This window comes from Botrytis deweyae (assembly GCF_014898535.1).
Source record: "Botrytis deweyae strain B1 chromosome Unknown BDEW_004, whole genome shotgun sequence".
Classification (NCBI taxonomy): domain Eukaryota; kingdom Fungi; phylum Ascomycota; class Leotiomycetes; order Helotiales; family Sclerotiniaceae; genus Botrytis; species Botrytis deweyae.
The window spans coordinates 96,872-123,754 of NW_024066211.1; the positions used below are offsets into that span (position 1 = coordinate 96,872).

The 26,883-nt window shown below is 43.4% G+C and overlaps 8 protein-coding genes across 8 annotated transcripts; 4 read left to right on the forward strand and 4 right to left on the reverse strand.

Moving 5' to 3' along the window:
- Positions 1 to 1,172: 1,172 nt before the first annotated feature.
- EAE98_002040 (uncharacterized protein) lies at positions 1,173 to 2,408 on the forward strand (the record flags this gene model as incomplete). The annotated part of the gene is made up of 1 exon (XM_038949659.1): positions 1,173 to 2,408. One exon carries the CDS (start codon positions 1,173 to 1,175, stop codon positions 2,406 to 2,408), a length of 1,236 nt encoding a protein of 411 aa, XP_038813398.1.
- Positions 2,409 to 3,019: 611 nt separating this feature from the next.
- On the reverse strand, positions 3,020 to 4,231 carry EAE98_002041 (uncharacterized protein; the record flags this gene model as incomplete). Its single annotated transcript, XM_038949660.1, has 2 exons — positions 3,020 to 3,940; positions 4,121 to 4,231. 2 exons carry the CDS (start codon positions 4,229 to 4,231, stop codon positions 3,020 to 3,022), a joined length of 1,032 nt encoding a protein of 343 aa, XP_038813399.1.
- A 581-nt stretch (positions 4,232 to 4,812) lies between these two features.
- EAE98_002042 (uncharacterized protein) lies at positions 4,813 to 8,588 on the forward strand. Its single transcript, XM_038949661.1, has 3 exons — positions 4,813 to 7,210; positions 7,260 to 8,295; positions 8,353 to 8,588. Exons 1-3 carry the CDS (start codon positions 6,734 to 6,736, stop codon positions 8,472 to 8,474), a joined length of 1,635 nt encoding a protein of 544 aa, XP_038813400.1. The 5' UTR covers positions 4,813 to 6,733; the 3' UTR covers positions 8,475 to 8,588.
- A 1,097-nt stretch (positions 8,589 to 9,685) lies between these two features.
- On the reverse strand, positions 9,686 to 15,746 carry EAE98_002043 (uncharacterized protein). Its single transcript, XM_038949662.1, has 2 exons — positions 11,351 to 15,746; positions 9,686 to 11,302 (listed from the first exon to the last, which is right to left on the reverse strand). The coding sequence occupies exons 1-2, from the start codon at positions 15,391 to 15,393 to the stop codon at positions 9,832 to 9,834; spliced, it is 5,514 nt and encodes a 1,837-aa protein (XP_038813401.1). The 5' UTR covers positions 15,394 to 15,746; the 3' UTR covers positions 9,686 to 9,831.
- A 219-nt stretch (positions 15,747 to 15,965) lies between these two features.
- Positions 15,966 to 19,121, forward strand: EAE98_002044 (uncharacterized protein; the record flags this gene model as incomplete). Its single annotated transcript, XM_038949663.1, has 7 exons — positions 15,966 to 17,149; positions 17,200 to 17,317; positions 17,366 to 17,403; positions 17,460 to 18,310; positions 18,365 to 18,501; positions 18,555 to 18,816; positions 18,880 to 19,121. The coding sequence occupies 7 exons, from the start codon at positions 15,966 to 15,968 to the stop codon at positions 19,119 to 19,121; spliced, it is 2,832 nt and encodes a 943-aa protein (XP_038813402.1).
- Positions 19,122 to 19,622: 501 nt separating this feature from the next.
- Positions 19,623 to 20,768, forward strand: EAE98_002045 (uncharacterized protein; the record flags this gene model as incomplete). Its single annotated transcript, XM_038949664.1, has 1 exon — positions 19,623 to 20,768. One exon carries the CDS (start codon positions 19,623 to 19,625, stop codon positions 20,766 to 20,768), a length of 1,146 nt encoding a protein of 381 aa, XP_038813403.1.
- Positions 20,769 to 20,907: 139 nt separating this feature from the next.
- Positions 20,908 to 23,462, reverse strand: EAE98_002046 (uncharacterized protein). The gene is made up of 4 exons (XM_038949665.1): positions 23,013 to 23,462; positions 22,685 to 22,965; positions 21,650 to 22,638; positions 20,908 to 21,602 (listed from the first exon to the last, which is right to left on the reverse strand). The coding sequence occupies exons 1-4, from the start codon at positions 23,288 to 23,290 to the stop codon at positions 21,060 to 21,062; spliced, it is 2,091 nt and encodes a 696-aa protein (XP_038813404.1). The 5' UTR covers positions 23,291 to 23,462; the 3' UTR covers positions 20,908 to 21,059.
- A 469-nt stretch (positions 23,463 to 23,931) lies between these two features.
- On the reverse strand, positions 23,932 to 25,548 carry EAE98_002047 (uncharacterized protein; the record flags this gene model as incomplete). The annotated part of the gene is made up of 1 exon (XM_038949666.1): positions 23,932 to 25,548. One exon carries the CDS (start codon positions 25,546 to 25,548, stop codon positions 23,932 to 23,934), a length of 1,617 nt encoding a protein of 538 aa, XP_038813405.1.
- Between the last annotated feature and the right edge of the window lie 1,335 nt (positions 25,549 to 26,883).

Sequence of the window (26,883 nt, forward strand, 5' to 3'; positions counted from 1 at the left end):
CAATGATTCGCTATCTGCTCGTAGCGCAGGGTGAGAAAGGAAAATAAAGTCGAGGTAGAAAAAGGCGATGTTCGGCTGGTGATACATTAGATTCAGCAACCGGTCGTTACAAACGCGCGGGCTGGCGATGCAATTCGAAGGGCCCGCCGACACTCCAAACATGTCTACCGTCCGTTATCCACGCAGCACACGTAAAAACAGGAACGACGAAACCTTTCAAACACTACTACCTACCATACCAGCATACCTAAATTCGTCATTGTTAAGGAGCCACAACACCATCGTACTTTTCCTCCTGAATCATCGTTGAGTAATCCGGATTTACAAATTTCAAATTCAAATTTTACCTGGGTCCCTATCCCAACGCCGTCTTTTTGATTCTTAAAATGTGAAGACATTCTTGATGGATTGAATTTTACTCTAAAAACAAAGCAGTATTTCCTGGGGATGTTGGTCCGGTAATGTGACAAGAACTTTCGAACATTCACGATACCAAATCTATGCATCATCTAGAAACTAATGTATTATTGACGAGTAAGGTAGCCGGGCACCCACAAAGGCGATGTACTAATCATCAAATATAAGATGCTGCATCGCCTGGTCCCTTGAAAATTGAATGGTGGTCAGGATATATGGCGAGGCACTTTGAAATGCTGAGAGAGATGCATTCAGTCGGGTCTTAACCTTACCTCCCTCATCATTCGTCGCACACGTATCTTATTAGGATCTTCACAACGCAGAACCTCGAACCTCCTCCTACATACGGCGTGTGACCCGGTAGGTAAAGAACCAATGGACTCTTCAGCCTGCTTAGTGTGCATCGCCTTTTCAATTCTTTCAATTGCTTCGGGCGAATGTGGAAAGGGCAAGTTCTCTAGATCCTGGCGATGCAAATGTTGCACGGCTGATAGTAAGCGCCTATCAAAGACCACAAACTCCAGCTGAACGTACCCTGCATTACGCAACATCACACACAGCACAGCCATTCAACGCAAAATGGACATGATGGTTCCTGTCTTCTGTGTCCAGACTGGTCCTGACGGGCCGCCATAATGCGATGCATTTCAAAAAGTCAAGGCGATGCATATATAGGAAACTAGGTCTCAATTGATAAAAACAAAGCAATGCTCCAAGAAATTTGAAGTCGATTTCGAATCAGCCAACTGAACATCATGAACGAAGATAACACCAAGAATCACCAGAGAAGTATTCTCGAACAAGCTCCCGCGACACAGCTCATGTTAGAACCTTACAAATACTTCACAATGCAAGAATTACTTGAGTCTCTGGATATAAAACTGGCATTTTTGGAGACAATGAATAGTTTGAATGATCTGATGATTTGGAGCAACGAGTTCAATGCCAACATCAATGTTTTAAAAGAAAGGGCGATCGCTGCTTTCCATGAAAAATGCAGCTTCCTCCAAGCAGCGACTAACTCGCCGTCAATACATTCACAGAATCTCAATCAGTCTCGGGGATCCAAGAAAGCGTCAGGTCTACGGATATCTGAGATCATAGATCTGACTCTTGATTGCAATGAAGGCCGCGTAGACATTGGCGTGGGAAATTCCAGTGAAAGGGCTAGCAACTCGGCTGACTATTCCATACCTCATGAAGTTGCGCAAAGCACAATTATCACCGCACCACCACAAAACATTCAGAGTTCTGATCACTCATCGATCAATCAATATATAGGCGAGAAGCCCGTACTTGATGGAAGCGGCTCAACAGGCCCAGAGCTTGCCATTCAGTATGCTGAAACCCAAATGCAAACCGCAAACTCAACTCTCAAGGCTCCATTTGATACTCAGCCTTTATGTTCCGCACCTCAAGAGATCTCGCTTCAAACAACATCTGGCTCTGAGACGGTGCCTAGCTTCACGAAAGCCAGAAAGAAAGGCGATCCCCACCGGTGCAATGTTTGTTCCAAGACATTCACAAGGGGGACTACACTCCGTGAACACGCAAGGAGTCATACAAATGAGAAGCCTTATAAGTGCAGTACCTGCAGAAAGGGTTTCTCAAGACGCAAAGACTGTCGCCGCCACGAGCTCCTGCATACAAATGCTAAGGAATTTCAATGTGGTGGTCGATTTAGAGATGAGCGGTATGGATGTGGCAGGCGCTTCACAAGAATGGATGCGCTCAAAGCACATTGGAATTCACTGAGAGGGTCCGAATGCTTGAAGGCATTAATTGAGCATGAAAAAGCAGAACTTTTCAAAGATCACGGGCCGGGGGGTGATATCATATGTTATTGCGGCAGTAAACTTGAAAGTTTAGATGCTTTTTTAAAACACCTTGATGTTCCTTTCCAGTCAAGTTGTTTGAGACGCGTAACCATGAATTTAGCGGTAATCTTTGCAATGGACGATTATGATGACCACCGGAAAAGAACGAAGTAAGTCGCCAGGATCGAGATTTCGCATTGCAAAGATATGGATGAGAGACTTAACACATCGGAGCATGGTGTTTGGGAATACGTTGAAGTTAATTGGGCATTGGAGGTTCGGGTTTATACTACATTTTAAATTTGGATTGAGGGCAGGCTCTGGTAGGAGAAGTGTTGTTTAATCAAAAGCTCTCATGGATCGAGAATGAGTGAAAATATCAGCAGGATTTTGATTGTAGTAGGGGTTCCATAAATTTTCAGGGGGTTTCACGTGTAGAAATACATTATCATATCATTGATGAAGTTGAATTGGGACATTGAAACATGATATCGATGAAATTAACATTGAGAATTGAATAATCAATCACATTCAACATGCATAGATGTGTTAATCGAAAGTGTGTACAAATATAGATGCCTTGTCCTGACATCACCATATAATTATCTTGCTTCCCCATCATCTCTCTCATCCTCCTGTCCGCTGGCCATTTACACACATCTCCTAAACGAATCTGACTTTATCGGAACGGCTGTCTAATGTTCGAATCAACCACCATCAACCAGAGTAACCTTTCCTCGGCTCTTCCTTGCTTCGCTTGGCTCACCTCCACTGATAGACCAGTCCTAGATTATGGGACCCCTTTGCTTTAGCGTCTTTTGAAGATACTCGAGAGTAGCAAGAGATCGTGCCCCTCTCCCAACCGACTTCTCATAAATTTGCTTCAGCTTATCTACCGACGTGATTCTAGCCTGCGGGATCTTAAACCCGTAGTTCGTAACAGAATGTCCTGGGTTCTCCACACATTTGATGATTTCGTCGAAATAAAAACCACGACTCTCAAGCTTCTTCTTTTGTTGCAAGGTAGCGTGCTGCTCAATCATGGTTTCTGCTAGTAAGTGCGGCAATAGCCTTACTGTTGGTGCCATTGTGGTGTACTTCTGGCTACAAATACACGGTTCATCCCGTGCAATCCACAAAGTGCTGATCTCTCGAAGCGATGATGTTATCCAACGGAGACCTCGACTGTTCATGCTAGGGCCATTGTGCACTTTCATACACACTACGGCAGATTTGATAGAATCCAAATCATTTTTAACACCCCTGTTGAAATTTCGTGTGCTGGAGCGGAGCATTATTAGAGCGTTCAGTTTGTTGAAATAAAATGTATCCGGAGCACGACGATGGTCTATAGCCATGTAGATAGGTGCGCCGCCTATCTCGCGGCCAAATACTGGGCGGTAGTATTTCAATCCTACCTCTCTAGCATCTCCGCAGGTGTGGAGAAGGCTTGGAATTTGATAATGGGCCACGAGTGATGTGATTTCAGTGTCGGTGGAAATGCTATTTCTGTGAATGTATGCGGGACCTCGATGGTACTGATTGACTTGCGATTGTTCATTGATGGGGTGGACTTTGGTATCTATCGTAATAATTTGCGCATCAATGTCTGCAGCGGCTATCTTCCATATTTCAAGCTGAAGCTCCTTGGGAAGCCATCGAAACATATAAAAACGAACTGTGGGAGTTTTACGTCGCTGCAGGGCCTGCTTTGGAGTCAGTAGTCTGCACAAAATGATTTCCGATGTTCAATGCACAAGCAAAGGAGAGAAGCTATTGAGGGATCGCACTCCATACTCAAACACCTTGTATCCTTTCGGCTTCAAGGACCTCATGTTGGAGTGCGATTTGTTCTGACCACTATAACATAACAGGGGAATACATACCTTAGAGTTCATAGATTCTTGAACAGCATTACCTGAGGCCTCGGAGGTGGCAGGTATAGCATAGTGATGCAAATTCAGACAAATGCGCTTCTTTGGGGGTAAACAATCCATTCTGTCTCTCTGAGATGCGGGAAATGATAGGGTCAAAAAACGGGAGAAGTGAGATGGATTTGAAAATGATTTTGCGAAGCTCGAGTATCATTTAAGAATGTAAAATTGAAGCTATACAAGCCCCTCAACTTACTGTTTACGGTGTTGTATTGAGAGTGAGCTGATACATCTTTGGTCCAAATTTCTTTCAGAAATTGAGGTGCAATAGATTGTACGGCCGAAAAGTGAATATTTCCTCATCTATTCTAGCGACAGTATACCGTAAGACGCGACTACTGGCAACCACAACCACAGCCTTGAGAGCTTTGTTAGATCATTTTTAATGCAATTCGGTTGACTTCGATCAATTGATGCCCTCAAGCATCAAGTGTATACAATACAACTGGACATATTGCAGAGATCAGACAATGACAGCCCAGACAGTGACAATATGATCAGCAATTATTATGCAAAAGTCGAGATAATTCCTTTGCGTCATTGCTACTGTTTACACTATGCAGAGAGAAACGCGGAAGTTTTCGCACTCAGAGTTTCATTCCCTTTGAAGTTTTCGCACTCAAAGTTCCAGTCACTTTGAAGTTTTTCAACATGATCTTTTGCTTTTGAGGTCCTTGAAGAAGTTCCCACTAGAAGTTCCGATGGAACCTGACATCGTCTCTTTATGTATGATGGTATTTCTTTTCTTGGTACCAGATAAGCCTGCCTCTTGAGGTTGCGTTGCACTCGCTATTGCTGAGAGTTCGAGAAGGCCCAGTTGAGTTGATTCCGAAAGAAGGCCCAAATATACGAGTAGGGATGAGAGAAAGGGGCGTAATGTTTGAGCAAGCAGCAAAAGCTTCATAACAGAGGAATATATTTGCCACTAGATGATCGAGGTAATTGTGGATGATAGGGCCAACTTCTCAACTCAAAAAGACGTGCGCCGAACTCAATTTCACTCGGGGAGAAGTTGCTTCAAGTGAAAAATCCCATCGCGTACCATGAGATGTTTGATGACGTTGAATTTGAGTTGCGAGTTGGCTCGTAGTTCACGCCAGATTTAAGACAAGCTTCCTTGGCGCCAATACTCATCGTACCAAGACTAAACAAGTCTGATTCGATTGTCTGGGCAGATGCAAAGTTCTGAATGTACCCGCATCATTCAAGTGGATGAAGAATGACTAGAGAGCGTTCGGTGGGAGAGGATTATTCGGACCTATCCCTCCCCCTTTCCACTTACCTCGGTCGTTTAAAATTGGGAGGAATATGTTATCCGGGTCGATACTACGCGCCACTTGAGAGTACCCAGGTATATATATATAGTACATAACTAGCAACTCGTATTAGCGAGATTGGTTAGAACACCTTATCTAAATTGGAAACGAGTCCGATCGTATCTCTCTCTCTCGTCGCGTATTTCACATATCATTTCATAGATGTTGACGATAAACTTTATGATAACTGCACGAACCCCGTGATCCCCCGCGCCACTTCTCTACCTTATCAAGTCGCACGGGTCACATCAATCCTTGCACGCCAGCCCTTTGGTCACTGCATTGACAAAACACGATACGATCTCGTTTCCTTTATCAGAAGTCAGGACATGTCAAGTTGTCAAGTTGTCAACCAGTGTTTCGTTACACTAGAACGTTTCCTCTTTTCCTCATCACAACATGAGCCGTTACTCCGGCCATCCGCATGATCCTTTTCGTGGCTCTACTCTCCAACTATTGCATTGTACTCCAAATGCCACTCATACCAGTGTCTTATCTGCTTCCCTCCATCTTCGAACCCAATAGCAAACAATATGTGGTGGTCTTTTAAGGTTCTCACGATTTCCATATCAGAAAATTGGATGTGGCTTACCTTTCGTATCACCACTATCTCCCGAACCCTGCCCTAAGGTTTGAATCTGGATCCATTTCCGTCCAACAAGATTGGATTATATTCCATTAGTAGTATGGTGGTCCTTCCAGAACGTGGTATACGGCGTGCGCCGATGGATTCATTCCAACTATCCAATAATTACCCCAACTTAAAGATACTCTTTCTTTTTTGTTCCTTGTGAGCTTTTTACCTTTACCATACTCTTGCTATCCTGTGCCTCCCTCGGCCAATTGCAAGTATGGGAATCGGAGCACCCGCGATATTTCCCCATCCGTACCTTGCTCCACTAACCACAAAATACCTTCCTGATAAAGATTTGCCAAGAAGGAACCAACCAGGACGCTTATCTACACGAGCCAGTGAAGATCACCAAACACTTGCGAAAAAGCTCCCATCTTCGTGAGTTCTTATCAGGCTTCCTACGTACAGCTCACCTATTGTTTTCCGTTCAATTGATTCGTCCCAAGAAATGGGAGGCACCCCTCATGAGTTAAATTAATTTTCTAGAATGTCAAGCCTTGGCTTTCCGTTGCATACATATGTAACTAGGTCGTGTCCCCCCTCTGATTGTCCTACCCGTCTCAGAAAGTTTTCATCTTTTTCATTCTGCTTCCCTAAATTTACAACCTTGGAGCAATGTCGGACTTCGTCCATGGTGATCAGGCTGATCTGAAACATGCTCACCATGTTAAACATTCCCATGATCTGGAGAACGGCCGCCTTGAAAAAGACCTTGATCCTGCTGTGATCGCGGCTGGCAGTCATGATTCCGAGGGCGACTCTGAGGAGATAGTCTTGGCTAGACAACTTCGAGAGAAAAAAGGCTTCCTGCGTAGTCTGCGACGTGGTGAAGAATGGCTCGACGAAAAGCTGGGAATCGAAACGCAAGGTATTGATAGGATACACGAAGAAGACAAGCAACCTCCGTCAATCCTCAACGTCTTCTTTCTCTGGTGGTCTCTCACAATGCATGTTGGCACCATACCAATTGGCCTTCTTGGCACGGATCCCGAAGTCTATGGTCTCTCCCTCAGCCAAGCAGTTGGCGCCATTATTGTTTCAACTATTTTGGGAGCCGCTTGCACTGCATATACTGGTACTCTTGGTCCAAAGGTAAGTGTTCTGGAAATCTATTTCTTGAGTTCTGCTAACGAGTTTTAAGCTTGGTCTCCGTGCAATTGCATGCTCTCGATATTCCTTCGGTTTCTACGGTGCAAAACTCTGCTCAGTTCTCAATGTTGTTATCGGTGGAGGTTTTGCCGTGGTAAATATTGTGGTGGTGGGTCAGATTTTGGCTGCCGTCTCCGATTACACCATGACAATCGTGGTGGGAATTATCATCATCGCAGTCATCAGTTATATTGTATCAATTTTCGGCTTCAGAATCATTCATACATGGGAGAAATACTCTTGGATCATGACATTCATTATCATGTGTGTCTTGATTGGCCAGGTCGCTCCCAAGATGGAGCCAAGCCTCCCATCCGAGGTTTCTGGTCTTGGTTTCTCAGGCTCTTGGCTTAGCTTCTTCGCTGTATGCTTTTCTTCCGCCTCGGGATGGTGCTCAATTGCTTCAGATTACTACTGCAACTACCCTGCCAATACCAAGGGCTGGAAAATCTTCTTCCTTACCATCTTGGGAATTTCCCTTCCAACGATCTTTGCAACTATTATCGGTGCATGTCTGGGAAATGCAGCACTGGCTTCATCAAAAAATCCAACCTGGGCAACAGCATATGAAGACCATGGACTTGGTGGTCTTCTTCTAGAGTCTTTCCACCCGTTCCGATTCTCCAAGTTCTGCCTTGTCCTATTGGTTTTCTCAGTCATCGGTAACAACGTCGCTGTGAACTACTCTAGTGGTCTTGGTCTTCAATTGCTTGGTCATTATTTCCATGCAATCCCAAGATTTATCTGGTCGTTTGTTAACGCTCTTGTAATTGCTGTTCTCGCAATTGCTGGTAGAGCACACTTATCCAGTATCGTCAGCGACTTTGTCTCTCTACTTGGATATTGGACGGTTTCTTTCACATTTATTCTCTTAATAGAAGATAAATGGTTCCGTCGTACAGAAGGTTACGATCTGAACTCTTGGGATAGACCCGCCAAACTACCATGGGGCTTGGCTGCTGTTATGGCTCTTTTGGTTGGTTATCTGGGTGGTGGTCTGCCTGGCATGGCTCAGGTTTGGTATGTCGGTAAGTAACAATCACTACTTTCTTCCAGTACATTCAACATACTAACACTACAATTAGGCCCAATTGCAGCTAAATTTGGACCCTATGGAGGTGACGTTGGAATCTTCTTAAGTGGTGTCTTTACTATCGTGACGTATCCTCCACTTCGATGGTACGAGCGTAAGATCACTGGTAGGTAGACCAAGAGTTGAATACCTGTTACTTACCTAAATAAAATCAATTCTCTTTCCTATTTGAATAATTCATCAATAAAATATATATACATATTTATTCTTGGCAATATGAAGTGATCACCTACTTCCAAAAAACAGAACAAATTCCAACCTACCTAGAGTCTTGAAGTCTTGGCAACCTATCTTGAGCCTATGTACCGGTTAAGTAGAGAACATTTATCGCTGAAATTCTTGGTACCCCTCATATCACTCAACGACAAAACACCCCTCCTTCCCAACGCAGAATTTTCATAACACATTATAACTCAACATAACACAACACATACATGCCTATCATTTAAGAAACCTTCCATTCCGCTTCAACCTCTTCCATGCAGTATTCCACTAACCCATGCCATCCCCGTAACACCAAGCTTCAATCCACCTTCCTGCATCCTCCCGCCATCACGTAGTTCATTTTCCCCACCGGATCAACAAAATTGTGGAATCTAGCGTTGCACGCTGCAGTTTCAATCCACCAAGCATGGGCAATCCAATTGTAAAAGGAAGGTCACATGGCGTGGAGTTCTCGTGCTGCGGCCCTGCTCGGCTTCGTGCATACGGGTTTGTCATTTTTCATTTGTCACGTTGTGGTGCATGAAACTGTTGGGAATTGGGTATATGTTAATGAATGTTTAAATACGCATGTGCGCATGTATGTATATGTAGGAGATTAAAGGGAATGGGCGATGGGGATGGTTTGTAGGAGGTAGGTAGTACATGCAGAGTTGTTCTTCCGATGTGCCTAGATTGACCGAGGAGGGGGTGAAAAGGGGAGAGGCATCTAATGCACGAAGTAATGAATTTGGGTCAGTCCAATGGATTGAAAGAATGGACTGATTTACGAGGAATACTTAACCGCGCGAAATTGGAGACGGAATTTCGACTGAGAAGAAAGAGGTATTGATGCAGCATGTGCTATGATTCGTTGAGATGGATGAAAAAGGTTATAGAAAGCCATCCTCGGCACGAGCTGAGGGTGCGAGGTTTCACATGCGATATCTCGAGATGTGGCGCTCAGTTTTGAAAAACTGAAATATGCAAACCTTCTATTTTACAAGTATATGCTCGGATTTCCTCACGGCTGTGCTCTTCTTAGCCAGACCTATTTTTCGGAGTTTGGGTTTCTAGAGGAGATACGTATAGACAAGTCAATAGCAAAAGACGAGAAGAAATAAGCTCATTAATTCGTTTTATTATTTGGTATGGCACACTTTTAATATAGTACAAGGCTAAGGGCAGCTCATCTGCTTAGCTATGGGTATTTTCCTTCTCAAACTCCACGCAAAAGCAAATATGATTGAATCCATTAACCTCAGAAACTCTATCCGTTACTTCCCGGGGTAGGAGTATGTCCTACGCTCCCACTCCCATTTCTTCTCATCAGGTTCGGAAACATTAAAGATCCATCCAGATCGTCCATATCAGGAACATCGCTCAAATCACTCTCATCATCTGCACTATCGTGTACACTGCCTGGTGCTGAACTATCCTCTCTTCTTGCGCTTTGCTGGGGTGCTGCAACAGGTATCTCGATTCTGGGGGCAGACGAAGTAATAGGCGATGCATTTGAAGGCAAAACAGAAGATGACACGGCATTCTTAGGACGAGTAGGGGCAGCAGGTCTAGCTGCTTCAGCGGCACGGTTGATAGATTGCTCAGCTCTTGTAATTACTGCCTTGCGGTTGATACCGAGTTTGCGAGGTCTGGGCACCTCGACAGAAGGAAGCGGGGTAGAGGCATCCGTATTGGTAAGAATATGATTGAGAGTCATCGGACCCGACGGTCTTGTTGCAGCTTCTCCGTCAATTTGAGATTGGGTCAATGCCGTAACGTCTATTGCAGGAGTGTCCCTGACGACCTGAATATAAAGGACTGCCCAGATATCATTGATCATATCGTCGATGGGGGTTATCTTCGCAAGGCCATTGTTGAGTTTCTTCAACTCAATAGTCTCTCGCAAAGCATCAAGAGCTGGGTGTGAAAGACTACCATCTCTGATAGAATCGTCTAGGCGTTGTGAGTAGGCCTCCCACACCTCCTGCGAGATTCCTCTGAAGACTTCGTCGACATTAGCAGGTATAGCAGCAGCTTTACGAATCAGCCTAAGATAAATTGTACAACATTCATTCCAGACATCGCCAAATTTGAAGTAGTCCACTGCCCGCTTCCTGACACGCTTAGCCAACAATTCCATATTTGGTTTATCGTCAGTCAGAAACAAGAGCCTGGCCATGAACAGAGCATAACGTCGCATGTAAACAAAATGTCTTCCTGGTCTTTCCGCTTCTGGTTTCCAAACTTGCATAGACATGGTTTTGGTGAATATAGACTCTCGAAATTCACTGCGAGCCAAACAAGCTTTTTCGTAATCCGGATTAGACTCATCGTAAACGACGTTAGCTACACGAGCAATCATACGATGATGCCAGTGTGGCTTGTCTAAATTCCGTAACTGGCGGAAGCAAGCAAGAATAAATATTTCCCAATCTTCTTCATTTTCAATCACAAAAGGATCTCCCTTGCGTGGACCATATGGTCGGTCTTGTAGAAGCTTAGCGGCATCTTGAAATTCCATTTCTCCTCGCGCTACCAGTTTATGAACAAGAGAGGCAAGCTTATAATGTGGTTCCAGGATGGGCTCCTGACTGCTTTTACTTGGTTTCGGGCATGTTTCTATGGCACGAATGAACGTATTCAAGACCATCTCCATGGTGGGTACATTGGGCTGATAATATTCTTCCTGTGCGGCCGCTATCATTTTCCACTGGCATTTTCCCAGCATAAAATGATTCCTAAATATATTAGCATTCAATTTGACGCGAGTATGGAAATAAACTTACATCCAGAAATCTGGCCGATCCGCGAGAGAGCGCTTGAATAGTTCTGCTGCATATTTCCACAACTTGTATTTACTCATTTCCTCGAAAGGCGTCTTCTTGTACATCCCTATTTGTTCCCCGCTCATATGTTTTTCTTCGCCTACCCAGAACACTTCCATGCTGAAAGGCTCTCGAGATGATGCATACAAGCGCATTCCAAAATCATGATACATGTCAGACAGCTTTTCAGCCGTTCCAAATGAACTATCCGCGCAACGCATTGCTGTAGAGAGCGCCATAACATAACAATGAATAGAAGACTTCTGCAAACGAACCAAAAGTGGTCTATCACCGTTCATTTTATCTGCGCTCCATAACACCTCTTCCTCTAGCTCCAGATCATAGCATTGCGCAAGTCTGTACCACGCTTCCCAGTGATCCGCAGTATATTGCAGCTGAAGCTTCATGAAATGTGCTGCAAAATTCAAGTCATCCGTTTGGGAGCCAGCACTGGTTCGCTTCGTTGAACGGTATTTTGTCAGAGCAAGCATACCTAAGAGATAATACCAACCTTTATCGGCAAGAGGGCTTTCTGGGGTATGTACAGAAATGAAATCAATCTCTACCTCGCCTCTCATGGCTAGATAAAAGTCCAGAGGACGGATTGGAGTTTTCAGATACTCCGTGATATTTCTTGAGTTATGTAGCATGGTAGGTGTTTCTTTGGGCTGACCGACAGCAGTTTGCATCTTTTCAATTGTGGGCTTGAGTTCGTGCTTCATAAGATCTTTCATTGGCATGTTGTTCGCAAGTGAGATGACTTGTTCTGCAATATTCATGACAGTTCGTCGATCCAAGTTTTCTCTAGGACAACCATGATCATCGAGCAGAAATGTGCCTACACCTAATTTGATGCCATATAGATCAAACAATACCTGGCCCAGATAGTCTTCCCATCTGTCAATGTGCTTAAAACGGGACATTTCTTGCTTCATCATCTTAAGGAAAATTTTGTTCGAGACCTTGCAACACTTTCTCAAGCCTAATGAATAATGGACTAGCGCAAGGAAATCCGCTAGATCATTATCAGGAGTTGGAAATAGATCACGATTCTGAGTTGTAGCTTCTTTGACCATAGCATACTGTAAAGCCCACGTCCGTACTTGCATTTCCTTGACCTTGTTCGCAAAATTGTTAAACGATCCAAACATAGAGTAGACCCCAGTCTGTGGAAGTGAAATACTTCCAACACTAATTTCGTCATCGAAGACTGCCGCGGCGTGAAGTATACGGCTTAATTGTGCCAATGCGGCGCATGTTGATTTAATATGGCGGTCGTCGATAATTTCAAAGCAGGTTGTAGCTTCGTTAAGTGCTGTAGTCAATGCTGGAACCAATAGCTGATCAAGAGCCTTGAATAATACCAGCAACTTATGGCGACGAGTCTCTTCATCACATTTCAAGTAACCCTCACTTCTAAACTCTGCCACCAATATCTCGATACATTTTAAGCTACATGAAAATACTTTGGTCTTGTATCCGATGCTGGCATATGCTTCGCTCAGACGTTGCCACAGAAAAAGACGAAGTGATGTGCTTCCACTGTCCAAGAATTTCCACATGTCACGCAATATCGCTGGTGTAGTATCTTTAATCTTGGAGATCTCGCTGTCTTGAGAATCAGCAATCTCCATTTCTAAAGACTGAGATGTGGATTCTGGATCCAAAACTGGCTCGAGTGTTTGGATAATTGCTAACGGGTCAGATTTATCGGGCTGGAAAAGATTTTGGAAGAATTCCATCGTTGTCAGGCTTGAGACCTCTCGATCTGCCGCCGATGTGGATATTTCAGGTATGACGGCATTGTTCGGAAGTAAAATTGGTGGTTTTCCAGCCTTGTCGAGAATATCTCGAAGGCTAGTCCAGAGATGAACTTTATGCTCGCGTGAAACTTCTTCAGGAACTGTGGCATAAAAGACTGATGCCCACAAATACCTTAAAGACAGTTCATCATCCTGCTCAGAATTCCGGCTACGCATCACAAAAGCCGAGAGATCTGCCCAACGATCAAGCCTATCCTTTGTCATAATTCTGATATCCATTCCAACCATACTATCTGCATTAGTAATGCGTGTATAGACGTCGAGGTGAAGTTCAAATATTGTTTCTGTTATCTCCTCTATCTGTGATAGGTGGGTAGAAGCTTCGCCAGATGAGCGACTTAATTCCAACTCTGACTGAACGCGATCGAAAATATCTGCGTCAAGGAAACTGATCATCCGAACAGTGGCTACTTTCAGTTCAGCACTCCATTGACGCTGTAGATAAGTTGTTAGAACAGTGCGAAGCCATTCAAAAACTACATCTTGTAATGGCATCCAATCTTTTTCGATTTTTTGTGCAAAATGTGATATCCCACCGAATTCTGCAAATGGCAGTGGTTTGCTGTTTATATTTTGTGATGCCGAATTTGAATGTTCGAGAAAAGCCGACAAGCCAGCATTCGCAGTACCTCCAGAAGTTCCTAGGATGTCAGCGACATTAGCGTTTTCAAACACTGCTGCCTTAGCTTCGTCCCAAGATTTCATGATATCACGTAGATCTCTAACTGCAGTGTTGGTTCGGATATCGTCGCGCTCGGTGGCTTTATCAATCGCCAAAGCTACTTGGAGCTCTTCACGGGTCCCTAAATCTTCAACGCCTATTTTCTGGAGCACATTCCCAACAAATCTGAAAACATCATCGTCAGCACGAGAAAACGTCCTAAGCTGTTCGGCATATTGAGCTGCTGGGTCGACGGGAGTTTCAGTAGTAGTAATTTCGCGATTTCTGATACGCCTGCTACGCTTGTGGGTGCTGTTTTCCTCTTCTGGGGTGTCGCGCAAGCCAGCAGCAGACTGAGACCTTTTTCTTGTAGGCAAAGCTGCATCAGGGAGTTGTGCAGAAGCTGTTCCAGCAGGCTCGCCGGTCCTTTCATCAGAATTATTGGTAGTAGGTGTGCCATTCCCAAGACTTTCGACTATCGGGGATATCGACATTACAGTGTCGACGACCTCTGGTTGATTTTCAACATGCTGTTCACCCAATATGGGCTCGGGGGAGAAGTACTGGTCCTCTCCTTGGGGTAAAGCAAGTATAACACCAACAACAGGAAGGCAAGTTGAAGCTTGGCATATCTCATGGCCAATAGCTGTCCATGACCTTTCTGGTACGTTGATAATTGCACGGCCTTCGAGAATCTGCAATGGTGCATCATTATCCATGCTCCTATTCAATATTTTGGTGGGATTTGGCAGGAATGGATATGGATCAATGTGTTTCTTCAAAAATTGAGGCATTTCATTCTTTTTGTAGGGTCCCATTATTGGATGAGATAGAGATAATTCATCAGACAAAGCTTCGAGTACACTCTTCAATTGCTCTCCCGCAAAACCTTCTTCTAAAGATTGAGGTTCAACTTCAGCAACGGTTGGATCGTCATCAACCTCGACAGCAGCCTCAAGACAATATCGAGCAATTCTCTGACTCCCAAGCATGGCTCCAATACGAGCTGCTCGTCTCCATAGCTCGGTATCCGATTCATCACTGGCTAGAGCACGTCCGAAATCATCCATTGAAACTTTGGCTTGTAGATCTAGTGTTGCGGCATCATCCATCACGCCATTCGAGTTTCGCAGGCGAGCCTTAACACAGTCCAAAATGAATTGTCCATGATTTTTGTATGCGAGGTAAAGGATTTGAGGTAATGTGCTGGATGCGCCATCCGCGACAGCTTGGCCGATATCGAGTTCAATAGGTATGGCAGAGTCGGCATACTCAAGTTCGGGATGCTCTTCGAGTCTTGTAAATTCAGTGACAGCTTCTGGGTAGCTGAAGATTTCCGATTGAAATAAATTCTTGTAGGCTTCGGCAGCTTCTCGATAGAAAGGAAGACCTTGGGCATGTAGCTTAAGCGCAGCTGTGTAGAGCTTAAGAGCATCTTCTATTTGAATCTCTCTCGTGTTATCGATCTCATCATAGCTTTGATCGTCTGGTTCGATGTTTAATGCGGTAAAAGTCGCCATCTTGACGAAAGAACCGCGACGGTGTGCGGCTTAGAAGGTTAAAAAACAATGAGGTCTCGTTATTTATTGTATACGCGACGCCATGTTGCGCCGTGTACAAGTGTCACGGATTTCAACGTAGCAGTCTGGCCAAATGATTAGATAGGATACAGTATTGCCCGTTTCGCGCTCTTGTCCAGCTTTTCGACACAATGCGACACAAGTTGTGATTATATGTTTGTCGAACGTCAGTTTGCACAGGACGGAGAGCTTTCGGGGTCTAAGTTCGTATTCGTACGATAGGTGTTGATATCTATTTTAGCTATCGTGTTGAAACAATGCGGAAATCACAGTGAACATTGATTGAATGGGTGAATACTCGTAGGTATTGTCCATAGTCGATCAAATTCACCAAGTTCGAGTTCCGCGATAACCTTTTTTCCGAGAGGTCGGGTCGGACACCCCCCTGCAATCAATGACAGACGGTTATCTCATCAATAGCGAGAAAACATGGCTGGTACCTTTGATCATGATCATGCATGTTATTATCGTAGTCTTCTGTCAATTGTTCATATTGGAAATTGACATTCAAGATGTACAAGTCTGTCGTCGATAATGCCAATTCAAAAATTACTCATAGAGTAACGCGAATTAGATTCCCATTATCTGTTCTACTCCTTATCGCTGTCGTTCTTGGTTTGCAGCTTATCATTCTCCCCCGATACATATATCAATTATCTCCAGCAGCTACAAAGCTTTCAGATCATTACATATCTCAGCTTGAAGTGGGATATTCTAAATGTCTAGATCTACATACATTGCCCAAAGAATACTCTCATTCGGAAATCACCTCACGAAAGAATCCTCGCTGGAACTCTATTCGTGGTCAGAATCAGACCATAGTCTTGAAGAATGCAACTCTGTTCGATGGGAAAGCTCTTCTTAGTGATTTCGTGGATATAACATTCGAGAACGGGCTCATCAAGTCCGTATCAACAGCTACTAAATCTATCGTTTATGATTCCAATGTTCAAATTGTCGACCTCGAAGGTAAATATGTTACACCAGGTCTGGTCGACATGCATTCACATCATTTCTTGCACGCTTGGCCTGAACTCTCTGTTACAGGCGATGAGAATGAAGTTCATATGGGTCCTCTTACCCCATTCGTTCGTGCAATTGATTCTATCAAGACGGATGACAAGGCAACTGCTATAATCGCTTCAGGCGGTATTACAACTTCCCTTCTCATCCCTGGCTCGGCAAACATTATAGGTGGTGAAGGAATTCTTGTCAAAAACTTCGTTCCTGGTGGTGAAACTGGTGAAGAAGTAGTTGAAGAAGTCTTATTTGAACATGGTGTACCTATCGAGGAGAGGAGAAGATACATGAAGATGGCATGCGGCGAGAATCCGACAACTGTCTATGATCATACCCGAATGGGTAATGCTTGGTTGTTTCGAAAGCAAATGACACGAGGAAAGGAGCTAATTGAAAAGCAAGATTCTTGGTGCTTATCAGCTGCTGCGGCGTTAGAAAGTAGAGATTCTGCCACCATTTCAGCCTTCATGAAGAACGGTGGCTTACCGGAAGAATTAGAGTTGGAATCTACGGTAGCATTATTGCGAGGTAAGGTTGGAGTTAACATACATTGTTATGAACCTGAGGACCTTGAAGACATGATTCATCATAGTAAGGAATTTGGGTTTCGAATTCAAGCATTTCACCACGCCCTTTCAGCCTGGAAAGTGCCCGAGTTGATCAAGAGTAGCGGAGAGTAAGTTCTGAAAGTATATTTGGAGTGGCTACATTCTCATAGTGCAATAGGAATATTACCATTGCAACCTTTTCCGAATTTGGGTTTTACAAAAAGGAAGCTTATGATGCCAACTTATGGGGCGGGAGTATTCTAGCTGAGAATGGGGTTCCCGTTGCATACAAATCCGTCAGATGCCCTTCTCTTATGGCATATACCAAAGCTAACATTTCAAAGGATCACGTTTTCGAGTTTACCAATGCACAATACTTAATGTATGTCTCCTTCAATTCATTAACATGAAGCCACTATTGATACATAGATATATCAGGTTCCAAGCCGCGACTGCACATTCTTTCAATCTCTCCGAAGCTCTTGCTTTGCAATCCGTAACTAGTGTGCCTGCAAAATCGTTAGGAATTGACTACCGGGTCGGATATGCACGCCCTGGTTATGATGCAGACCTTGTAGTGTGGGATTCCCATCCGCTTCTCGCCGGATCTACACCTTTACAGGTTTACATTGATGGAAAAGCTACTCTGGACCCTGTCAAAGTCGCGGAAAATACAGCTGAATATTCTATCGAACGCACTCTAATGAAACCAAGATCGCGAATTACTCAGATATCGGAACAAAGCTCGTGTAGCAAATTAGACAACTCGGGACAAATTATTGCTGTTACTGGAATTAAACAAAGCTATTTGACGCCACATCAGGATGTCTCATCAGAAACAAGTAACTTCACGATGGTTTTGGATGGTGGCAAAGTTGTCTGTCTAGGCTTGGAGCAAGAATGTGCTACTTTACTCCGTGAAGACACGAATATTATTGAGCTCGGGGAAGGTGTTGTAATGCCAGGGCTTACTGCATACTCACCCAGTCTAGGCTTGGCAGAAATCCTCGGAGCTTCTGAAACCTCAGATGGCTCTCTTGACAAAAGTCTGGCTCTGTTGGAACCAGATAATATTATCCACGCCAAGTACGGGATCCATCTGGATGGACGTGGATTTTCTAGGGCAAGACTTGGTGGTGTTACCCAAGTAATCACTACACCAATTTCTGAGACATTCTTTGGTGGTGTGAGTACGGGTATCAAAACTAACGGTAAACACAACATCCTCGATGGTGGCATCTTCCAGGACGATGTTGCTTTGCACTTTTCAATTGGTCAAATGGCCAAACGTAAGTCTGGTCTCCACAATATAAGTTAAGAACACTATTAAACCATATATACAGAATTCGAGTCCATACCCACAGTATCCTCCGCCATAGCAAAGCTGCAAGATGTTTTGATCAAGAATATTGGCAAAGACAACGTGTTTGGCACTGTTGCAAATGGATCATTTCCATTAGTGGTACATGTGGATAATGAAGTTAGCTCATCTCTCCTCATTTGATATTTTGAAACTGACATTTAGAATTACAGTACGATATTCTCCAGCTCATCAAACTAAAGAACAACCATCCATCGCCCCTCAATCTTGTTCTTCTAGGCGGAGCGGGCGCTCATCTTGTAGCTGAAGAAATTGCAAAATCCAAAACACCACTCATCCTGACCCGAAATCGCGGTGCCCCGGATACATACGAGAAACGCAACGCTCTCTCTGGTCCTCCGCTAACGCGTTCTCCTGCTGCAGTTCTTACGGACGCGGGTGTGTTTTTTGCATTGGCAATTGAAGGCGAAGGCAGTAGGTTTCCTGACTCTATTTCCCATCATTGATCAGCTTTAAATGGTCTAACTAAACTTACAGGCGAATCACATATCCACAATCTCGCAATTGAAGCGGGTTGGGCAGCTAAGTATTCCAGCCTCACAAAACGCGAGGCTGTGGACTTGGTTTCTCGTAATATTGAGAAAATTCTAGATCTGAAAGTTACAGAAGAAACTAGAGATTTCGTGATTTGGGAGGGAGATCCATTACAATTGGGGGCAAGTGTTGTATTTAGTATAGAAGGCGGAAAGTTGGGAACATGCTTGCCCTTGTCGAATTGATACCTACGTTTTACGCCGACAAATCGACCAGCACGACCGTTATGTATCCCTAGATAAAGAACATTCTCATTGTCAAATAGCATACTCAGAATCTCGCAATAAATGTAAAAAAATGTATGTGGGAACCAATATGCGACCATAATTTGACTCTATGGCCTCGAGCATGTCGTATTTTTTTGTTTCAAGAATGTTATTTGCCTGTATTTTTCTCAAGTTGGTAGTAAAATCTCTCATTTTTTCATCTAGAACCTGGCCTTCAGCAACACTCGTAACCTATCAGTGATTCCTTCCCGCCACTGCATTTGGCCCCGGCCCAAACCCAGTACTGTTTTTAGAAGTCCCAATGAATATTAAGCGCCCGCCCATACTGTTGGAGAATTCCCGACGTCAGATCAAATTTGTATAAATAAAATTATTTGACCCGTAGTTAGGAAATCAGAATTTGCATCAAATGCATCTGGATAATCACATATCATACTATCTTATCAAATCCGAGAAATCATGAATGTTTTACTGAAGAAAAAGGATAGAAAATCTGCTACGCCCAGCACCACTAGCTCGGCTAGTTCATCAACACACAACAATGTGACATCGACGAACGCTTCATCCAGTACCAAGGTCGGAAGTACAGCTTCTCTGAAAGGCGGGTCGGGCTCTGAAAGCAATAAACATCGCATTCATAAAAGTCATGATGGATCCACCAACTCATCTAGCACCGTAGTAGGTAGCTCATCAAGCTCCGCAAGGGGGGGTAAGGCAGATACTAGCAATAAGAGCCATCGCGAGAAAGATAGCAATCACGGGCCTGACAGCTCATCGTCTCAAGCTTCAGTAACGAACCCAAGACCAGAACTAAAACGTGCATCTAATAGTTTACTGTCGCTCTCTCTATCACGTACAAAGCTTAGTGCTGAGGAAAAGGAGGAGAATAGGAAACTTGAAGATAAACATAAACTTTTAGAGAAGCAAAAGCACAAAGATTACGATTTCGTGGTGGCATACAACGCGGCCGAGTTAGAGGACACAAGGTATCAGAATGCGAAAACCCACCTGAAGACTCTAGAGGACGAGTTGCAGGAATTAAGGTATCAGCAAGCGAAAGCCCGCCTGAAGACTCAAGAGAACGAGTTGGAGGAATCAAGGTATCAGCAAGCGAAAACCCACCTGAAGAATCTAGAGAACACTATACTCGCGACGGAAGAAGAAAAGAGACAGCAAGAAAATGAAGTGAAAACTAGAAAGAAAATTCGTAATAAAGCGGACGAAGAACACCAAAAATTACTCGAAGAAGACAAAGAAATAGCGGTCAAACAATTGGATGTATTGAGCGAAATGAGCAAGAGCAATTCTTACAAGGTTAAAGTAGAAAAAGCAATGAAAAAGAAAGAGGAAAAGTATCAAAAGTGGGAAATCAAACGGGATGAGAAAGCCAAGAGGGCCAGAGAGGCTGCAATGCAGGAGGAGCAGGAAAGAATTGCAAAAGATGAGGAGAAGGAAGACGAAAAGACAAGGAGAAGAGGTGAGCTGATAATGGGCAAAGATCAATATTTTGAGAAATCACTGTATAACCATAGTACAAGGAAAGTAGGAAGAGGTGGGGAAAAGGAAAGGGGAAAAGGGAAAACTAACAATACTTCTCAATCCTGAATGAGGTAATGTTTGCCCTTCAGCGCAGATGAAGACAAATCTAGTGTCAGGTTCCGGAAATATAGCTATTAAAGAAGTATATGCGTTAATTATTCCACCTCTCAAAGCAATTATAGTATACTATACATGATTTGTGCCAAGTTGAACTTTTTGTCCCTATCAACTTTTGGATATCAGACCCATCTTAACCCGCTAAGTTCTAGAACATAAACCCTCCATTTCCTGCTCTCACTCTTAACCGCACGTGTAACACCCGAAACTTCTATTTTCGAGTTCTACTCCGTAGGCTTCTTATCCTTCGGTGCCGCTACTTCTAAAAGCCGCACAAAGTGCTGCATAGTGGTGTGTCAAGTCCAAGACGTTTTGCGGTAAGCTTGTTGCTTGAATAATACTCCTAACCTTTACAGCACCTTCATCTTCTATCAGTGTGCGTATTGTGTACAGCAATTCTGGTGAGAATTCCGAGTACCATCTGTATTGCCAAGTGACCAGTCTAATAACACTAGCAACTGTGTCTCGAGTGTTCTTGTTCTTCTCCAATTCGGCGAGAATTCCCGCCAATGCTTTGGGAGAGAAACGTATTTGAAGACAGTTGCGATAAGCTTCAACAGCTTCCGGCTGGTGATGAAGTCTATCGGCTAACGAGCCGAGAATTTCCCATTCCTCGGCCGATTTCTTGTATTGCATTTGTTGTGCACGGTACTGAGCCATTTCAGTTCTCCATATGGTATAGATACGAAGGTCTTCATAGAGAACCATGAATAGACTATCAAGCCAACGCTCACAAAGTCTCTTGTTATTGAATCTGGAAAGTTGTTCTTCGGTGGTCTCGCTCTGCTCAACGTTAGCGGATTCATAGGGAATTTTCGATCATCACTCACATCTTCGTTACCACTTTTCACTTCTTCTGCTGCAACAGTATGTGAAGGCTTCTCTACAGAATCATCGGCTCCGTTACCATCCTCGGCGTTCGGTTTAGGAGCTGCCGAATCGCCATTTGTACTTTTTTCGTCGTCGGAATGGTCATCACCATTTGCACGAGGACCTGGACTTCCTCTCAGTACGTCGGTGCTTGCACTACGCTTAGTGGATTCACCTTGTTGACCAACTGGTGGTTGTTTTTCACTTCTATACTCCTCTTCCATGACGAATACATTGCTCCTAATCTTGAGAAGTTGATCCCAGCCAATCTTTGCTGTCATTTCTGTTAAGATACTATAAGCGCGCTTGAAAGTACCTTTGTACATAGCGGCACGTAGATTTAAAAGGCTTTGATGAACTTGTTCTGATAACCTTGACTCCGGTTCACTATCGATCTCATCTAACCTAGTCTCGGGAAGGGTTGGAAGGTGGATTTCCTTAGGCTCTGGCATGTTAGGTGCATCCTTGTCTTGATATGTAAACATGGGGCATGAATTTAGAGTCGTAAGAGCATTCTCCCAATCTTCCATTGCAACATAAACTTCAGCTAAGCGTGCCCATGTTCCAAATTCGCTCGGCGCAGCAATGGTACTTCGGTCTGCGCAACCAAGGGCCATCTGTAATCTTTCAGTCTTGAATTCTGGCTTGTTGGGGTCCATTGCCTTCTTTTTCAAAAATCCGGCTTGAGCATCAAGCATAACATAATCCATTGGCGACTGCTTCACAGATTCATGTAATACTCTAACGGCTTGTACCTCCTCATTGCCCATAAACAGGACCTTGGCTAAAAGAGAGGAAACCTCAATATTTCGAGTTCGAAGCTTTTCGAATAGATTAATTCCAGAGGCGTATCGCCCAGTGGTTCGAAAGTATTTTAGAAGACCTGTTGTTAAATGGTTCGAGACATTGTTTGGTACCTGTACGATCGAATCGGATCCAAGTTGCCAGCCTACAGAAGTTAGTCTTGGATTTTGCCTTCACATCAATTGGCATACCTCTAAAGAATAACTGTTCAGCAGCCTGGAGGAATCTATGTTCTGTCTCCGTCGTGGTCACTGGATTGAATCTCCTAACTCCAATTATCTTTCGAATGGTGTCTCCACTTCCATCATCCGCATATGAATATGCCCGAAGAACACTACACAAGTATGTTTCCAACCATAACTCATCGGTAGTTGTTCTCTTATCACCTCGCTCATCGATACAATAACTTTCAACGCTTCCTGGAATTGTGACATGGACGCGCATATCCAATCGAGAAAAGGCATTGTAACAACTAATAGGGATTAGTAACACTCCGCATTGACAGACTTCTAAACCGACCAATATACGCCCTCAACTATCTTTGTCGTAGACTGATGATTTTCTTTGTAGGTAAGGGTATTGATATATGCCGCTAAACTTGCAGATGATGATGCATCGACGCCGGTGACATGATGATATACACCAATCTGCTTTCCTGGATTTCTCGGGGCTTGCTTTATCAATTGGACTAGATCTGGCGGGCCCAATTCTCTTAGAGCTGCTAGAACTTCAGATCGCGCATCGATGGATTCGTGAACGATCTCTTCGGTGATCTCAGGAACAGCTGGCGCAACCATCTTATCCTCTCACAGGGCGAACCTGTCTTGTTGGTGTTGGTAAATATCGCTGTGCGAATTGGAATGATTTGTGATTTTCAGAAAGCTCAATTCTAGAATATGTCTTGAAATTACTAGAGACCTGAACAATGATAGTGGGGGTTTCTTGCGGTCGACAACTTTGTGGTTGGTATACAAATGTAAACACCTCATCGGCAGGGAGCTCAAGCCACACTTCAGCCTCGCCAATTCATCGCCATCAGGCTGTGCTTAATCAGCACTCCCATTGTTTTGCAGGCACGGATATGATAGAGAAGATTTCACAACAAACAGTGCCTCGCGATTTGAAGGAGAGCCGACCATCAGGTGTAAAAGGCTGTTCCATTGTAGAATTTGCTTTGGATACTTAGAAGATCTGATTATTGGCTCTGAATTGGGGTTATGGATAGAGAAAATTACCTAATTTGGTCTTGCAAAGTTGCATCCATTCTATTGTTTATCAAGGGCTCAAAAGCCTAGCACTATATCCAGTAGTCCAGTGGTCCAGATGCCTATACTCCCTTCATTACTACTTCATGGAATGACCTTCCTTTTAATATGTTGTTTTCCTGTCATACATGTTTTGATTTCTCTAGAATTGTATTATACATTTTTGATACTTCCTATTTACCTTTGAGGCTTTTTAACCAGTTTTTGAACCACTCCACAGAGAAATAGCCTGTGATCCAGCTCCCGTGCTTTCGTGTCCCCCTGCGTATTGGTGTCCCCAGAACCTTTTTCTCGGCCTTACTTAAAGTTGGCACATACCTGCTTTCTCCATCAACATCTTCCCACCACATTGAGATGGGACCGTTAAAACCCATTGTAAGTATCGTGCTATCTTCAGGAGGAATCTCTTGTAAAACAAAATTCCTTTCCCATTCTTGACCCTGATTCAACCCTCTCCCTAAGTCCATCCATTTCGTAGCCACAATTGCTAATCCTTCATCCCCATAACCGACGAGATTGGCATGAAATTCTGTCCCACAAATTGGGCACTCCCATTGCATGCCGCGGGACACTAGCTCTGCCCAGTTTCTACGTCCACAGAGAGGTCCCATGTGCCCGCATATAAAAATGGGATCCAACCATTGTTCGCCGTCATAAGTTCGGTGATGGTCATGGAGTAGGCTAATAAAACAACCTGGATAAATGGAAACGTTTAAGAAATCTAGAAGGCTATGAGGAAGCAAGTACACGTGCTGAGAACGGTAAATGATTCGGGCCTGTGAGTTCATGCGAAATTCATGAGTGATGCAAGGGTCATTTGGTTGATGGCGATGGTAGTTAATCAACTGATCTCCTGTTCTGCCTATCGAACGTAGCTGAAGTTGTGAAGATTCGTATTTGCCTTCGTTATATAACTTCGCAGCCATTTGCATTTCACTAAAACGGAATTGCGCGTGAATATATGACTCCACTCCAAATTTCTTATCATGCTCCCAACATTTCCTGGCTATCGTCGAGGCAGATGGTTCATGCAGCTTCAGACATGTGTGACACGGGATGCATTGCTCGTAGTCCTTGCACAGGAGATCAAGTAGATCAGTAGTTTCCTTCGGAGAATTCTTGACGACGTCAACGATTTTAGTCCAGTGTTCTGGACCGAGGGAATTCTTCAATTTGAGAGAAGTAAGAGTGTATGCTACAACCGAAGATTTTGGAAGGTAGTCAAAAATACAGTCTAAGATGTCATTGGGGAGGACAAAAATCGCAGCGTTCTTCGGGGCACCCACAGCACTCTTTCGTATTGGAAATCTGGATATTTCTTCCCCAGGTGTAAGGTTTTTGGTGGTAATTGGCTCTTCGTCTTCAGACTTTGGAATCCCCGTTTGCATTGATGTGACATACACATAGCTAATTGTGCAAATCTGCGTTCGATTGTCGATATGGTAGGTAGTATTCTCCCCCTCTTTACGAATCGCTATGCCACGTTTTCCGTCTACAGAGTTCGCCGATTCTTGTATTACTTTATCATGTACATATCTAATTTTCCAAGCCTCACTACCAATTGTGATGATGTAATAAGTATTCACCAGAGGTTTGTGGTTTGGTATGAGGATGCTAGGTTTCCTGTTCGGAGATCGAAAGCTCGTTGCTTCTATTGTGGTGGTATCATCCACGCTCTTGAAGTTCCAACCAATATGATCGACATCAATACAGTAGTTAGTATTTGGGCAATATATGATTTTGATGACAGAAGGTGAATTTATTGGTCCGTAATACGCTTCTTTAGACATGATGAAAGATTGTCGTCGCCGAACGATGTGTTATTAAATGTAAGAATAGTTTGAAGGTCTCAGCAAGTCAAAAATCAAACTGGAGTGGAATTGGACAATTTATATGTGTTCTCTGTATCATGTGATCATTCTTCAACTAAACCTAGCTATGATTTGAGATTCAATTAGGAAATCTAGTGAACTAGTGCAGTACACTAAGCATCTAGTCTATGATTATCTGACCAAAATATGATGTTTGCTCGCTTATTATCACCCAAACTCCTATAAGTCCCGTTCTAGCACCGGTGTAAACTATCAACTTGCATTGCGACACCACTTGTCAAATTCATACGTTCTTCTCTTCTCTTGGCACTCATACTACCTCTCAGACACCCATTTTCAAGTAGAAACTACGTGTCGTCAACTTCAGTCCACGTTATCACCATACCCATATTTACTTCTTGATTCTCCAACATCTCATCCACCGCTTTATAAGAATACGTCTTGAAAATAATACTTTTATTCTCCCATTGGCCTTTTCTTGTTAATAAAGCTTACTACGGTGCTCAAAACCGATGGTTTGGATTATCACAATAGTATAAAAGTAAACTTGACCTATACAAACTATGAAATTCAAGTTGAATTACCTTGGCAAATACCATCCAGTAAGTCCTTCAGCAACATCATGTTATTTAAATATCTACTCCATAGGACTACCAATTGCGACTTACCCCAGTATAAACAAAGTTTGTTAGAAGGAATTTTTCTTCTAAATCGCTTCTCTTCTCTTTTCCAATAATTAAATATACCCGTCTCACTTTCCTCACAAATCAAGATCTCGTAGCGACTGACAACGAGTAATAATCACTTATACCTACCTACCTATACTTACTTAGCAGAGACGATGAAAACTCAAGGAAATGAAAATAATCCAGACCACAAGCCGTGAGATAAGATTTCTCTCTCGAAAATTTCGAATTCACACTCGTAACTTCTCCATAGATCTCTCAGCAGATCAAACATATAACAAATCAATCTATTCAGATCTTTCGCATCCATCAATATCCCATACATACTGAATATTGTACAACGAACAAAGAAAGAGCTGATAAGAAGTCTATACATTCATATGTACCTATATATCCGTAAACCAACATCCAAACAATTCATATTCCATATCTCATATACCATTAAACCACAGCATACCCTATTCCAAACTTTCACCTCAACTTATCTATCTACATAGTACATACATACCCATAATCCCCCCAAAGACCACCTACACAAACAAATATACCAATCTCTACATCTACATTCCACCTCCATTCCCCTCGGAAAATTCACCTACACTCTCAC

Excerpts from the sequence above, each read along its gene's own strand:
- EAE98_002042 (XM_038949661.1), top strand. The coding sequence starts at position 6,734 with ATGTCGGACTTCGTCCATGGTGATCAGGCTGATCTGAAACATGCTCAC. Across the intron at positions 7,211-7,259 it reads CTGGTACTCTTGGTCCAAAG|CTTGGTCTCCGTGCAATTGC; the intron begins GTAAGTGTTCTG and ends ACGAGTTTTAAG. Across the intron at positions 8,296-8,352 it reads GGCTCAGGTTTGGTATGTCG|GCCCAATTGCAGCTAAATTT; the intron begins GTAAGTAACAAT and ends CACTACAATTAG.
- EAE98_002043 (XM_038949662.1), bottom strand. The coding sequence starts at position 15,393 with ATGGCGACTTTTACCGCATTAAACATCGAACCAGACGATCAAAGCTAT. Across the intron at positions 11,303-11,350 it reads GATCGGCCAGATTTCTGGAT|GAATCATTTTATGCTGGGAA; the intron begins GTAAGTTTATTT and ends TAATATATTTAG.
- EAE98_002046 (XM_038949665.1), bottom strand. The coding sequence starts at position 23,290 with ATGGTTGCGCCAGCTGTTCCTGAGATCACCGAAGAGATCGTTCACGAA. Across the intron at positions 22,966-23,012 it reads ATAGTTGAGGGCGTATATTG|TTGTTACAATGCCTTTTCTC; the intron begins GTCGGTTTAGAA and ends AATCCCTATTAG. Across the intron at positions 21,603-21,649 it reads TGAAAAGTGGTAACGAAGAT|AGCGAGACCACCGAAGAACA; the intron begins GTGAGTGATGAT and ends AACGTTGAGCAG.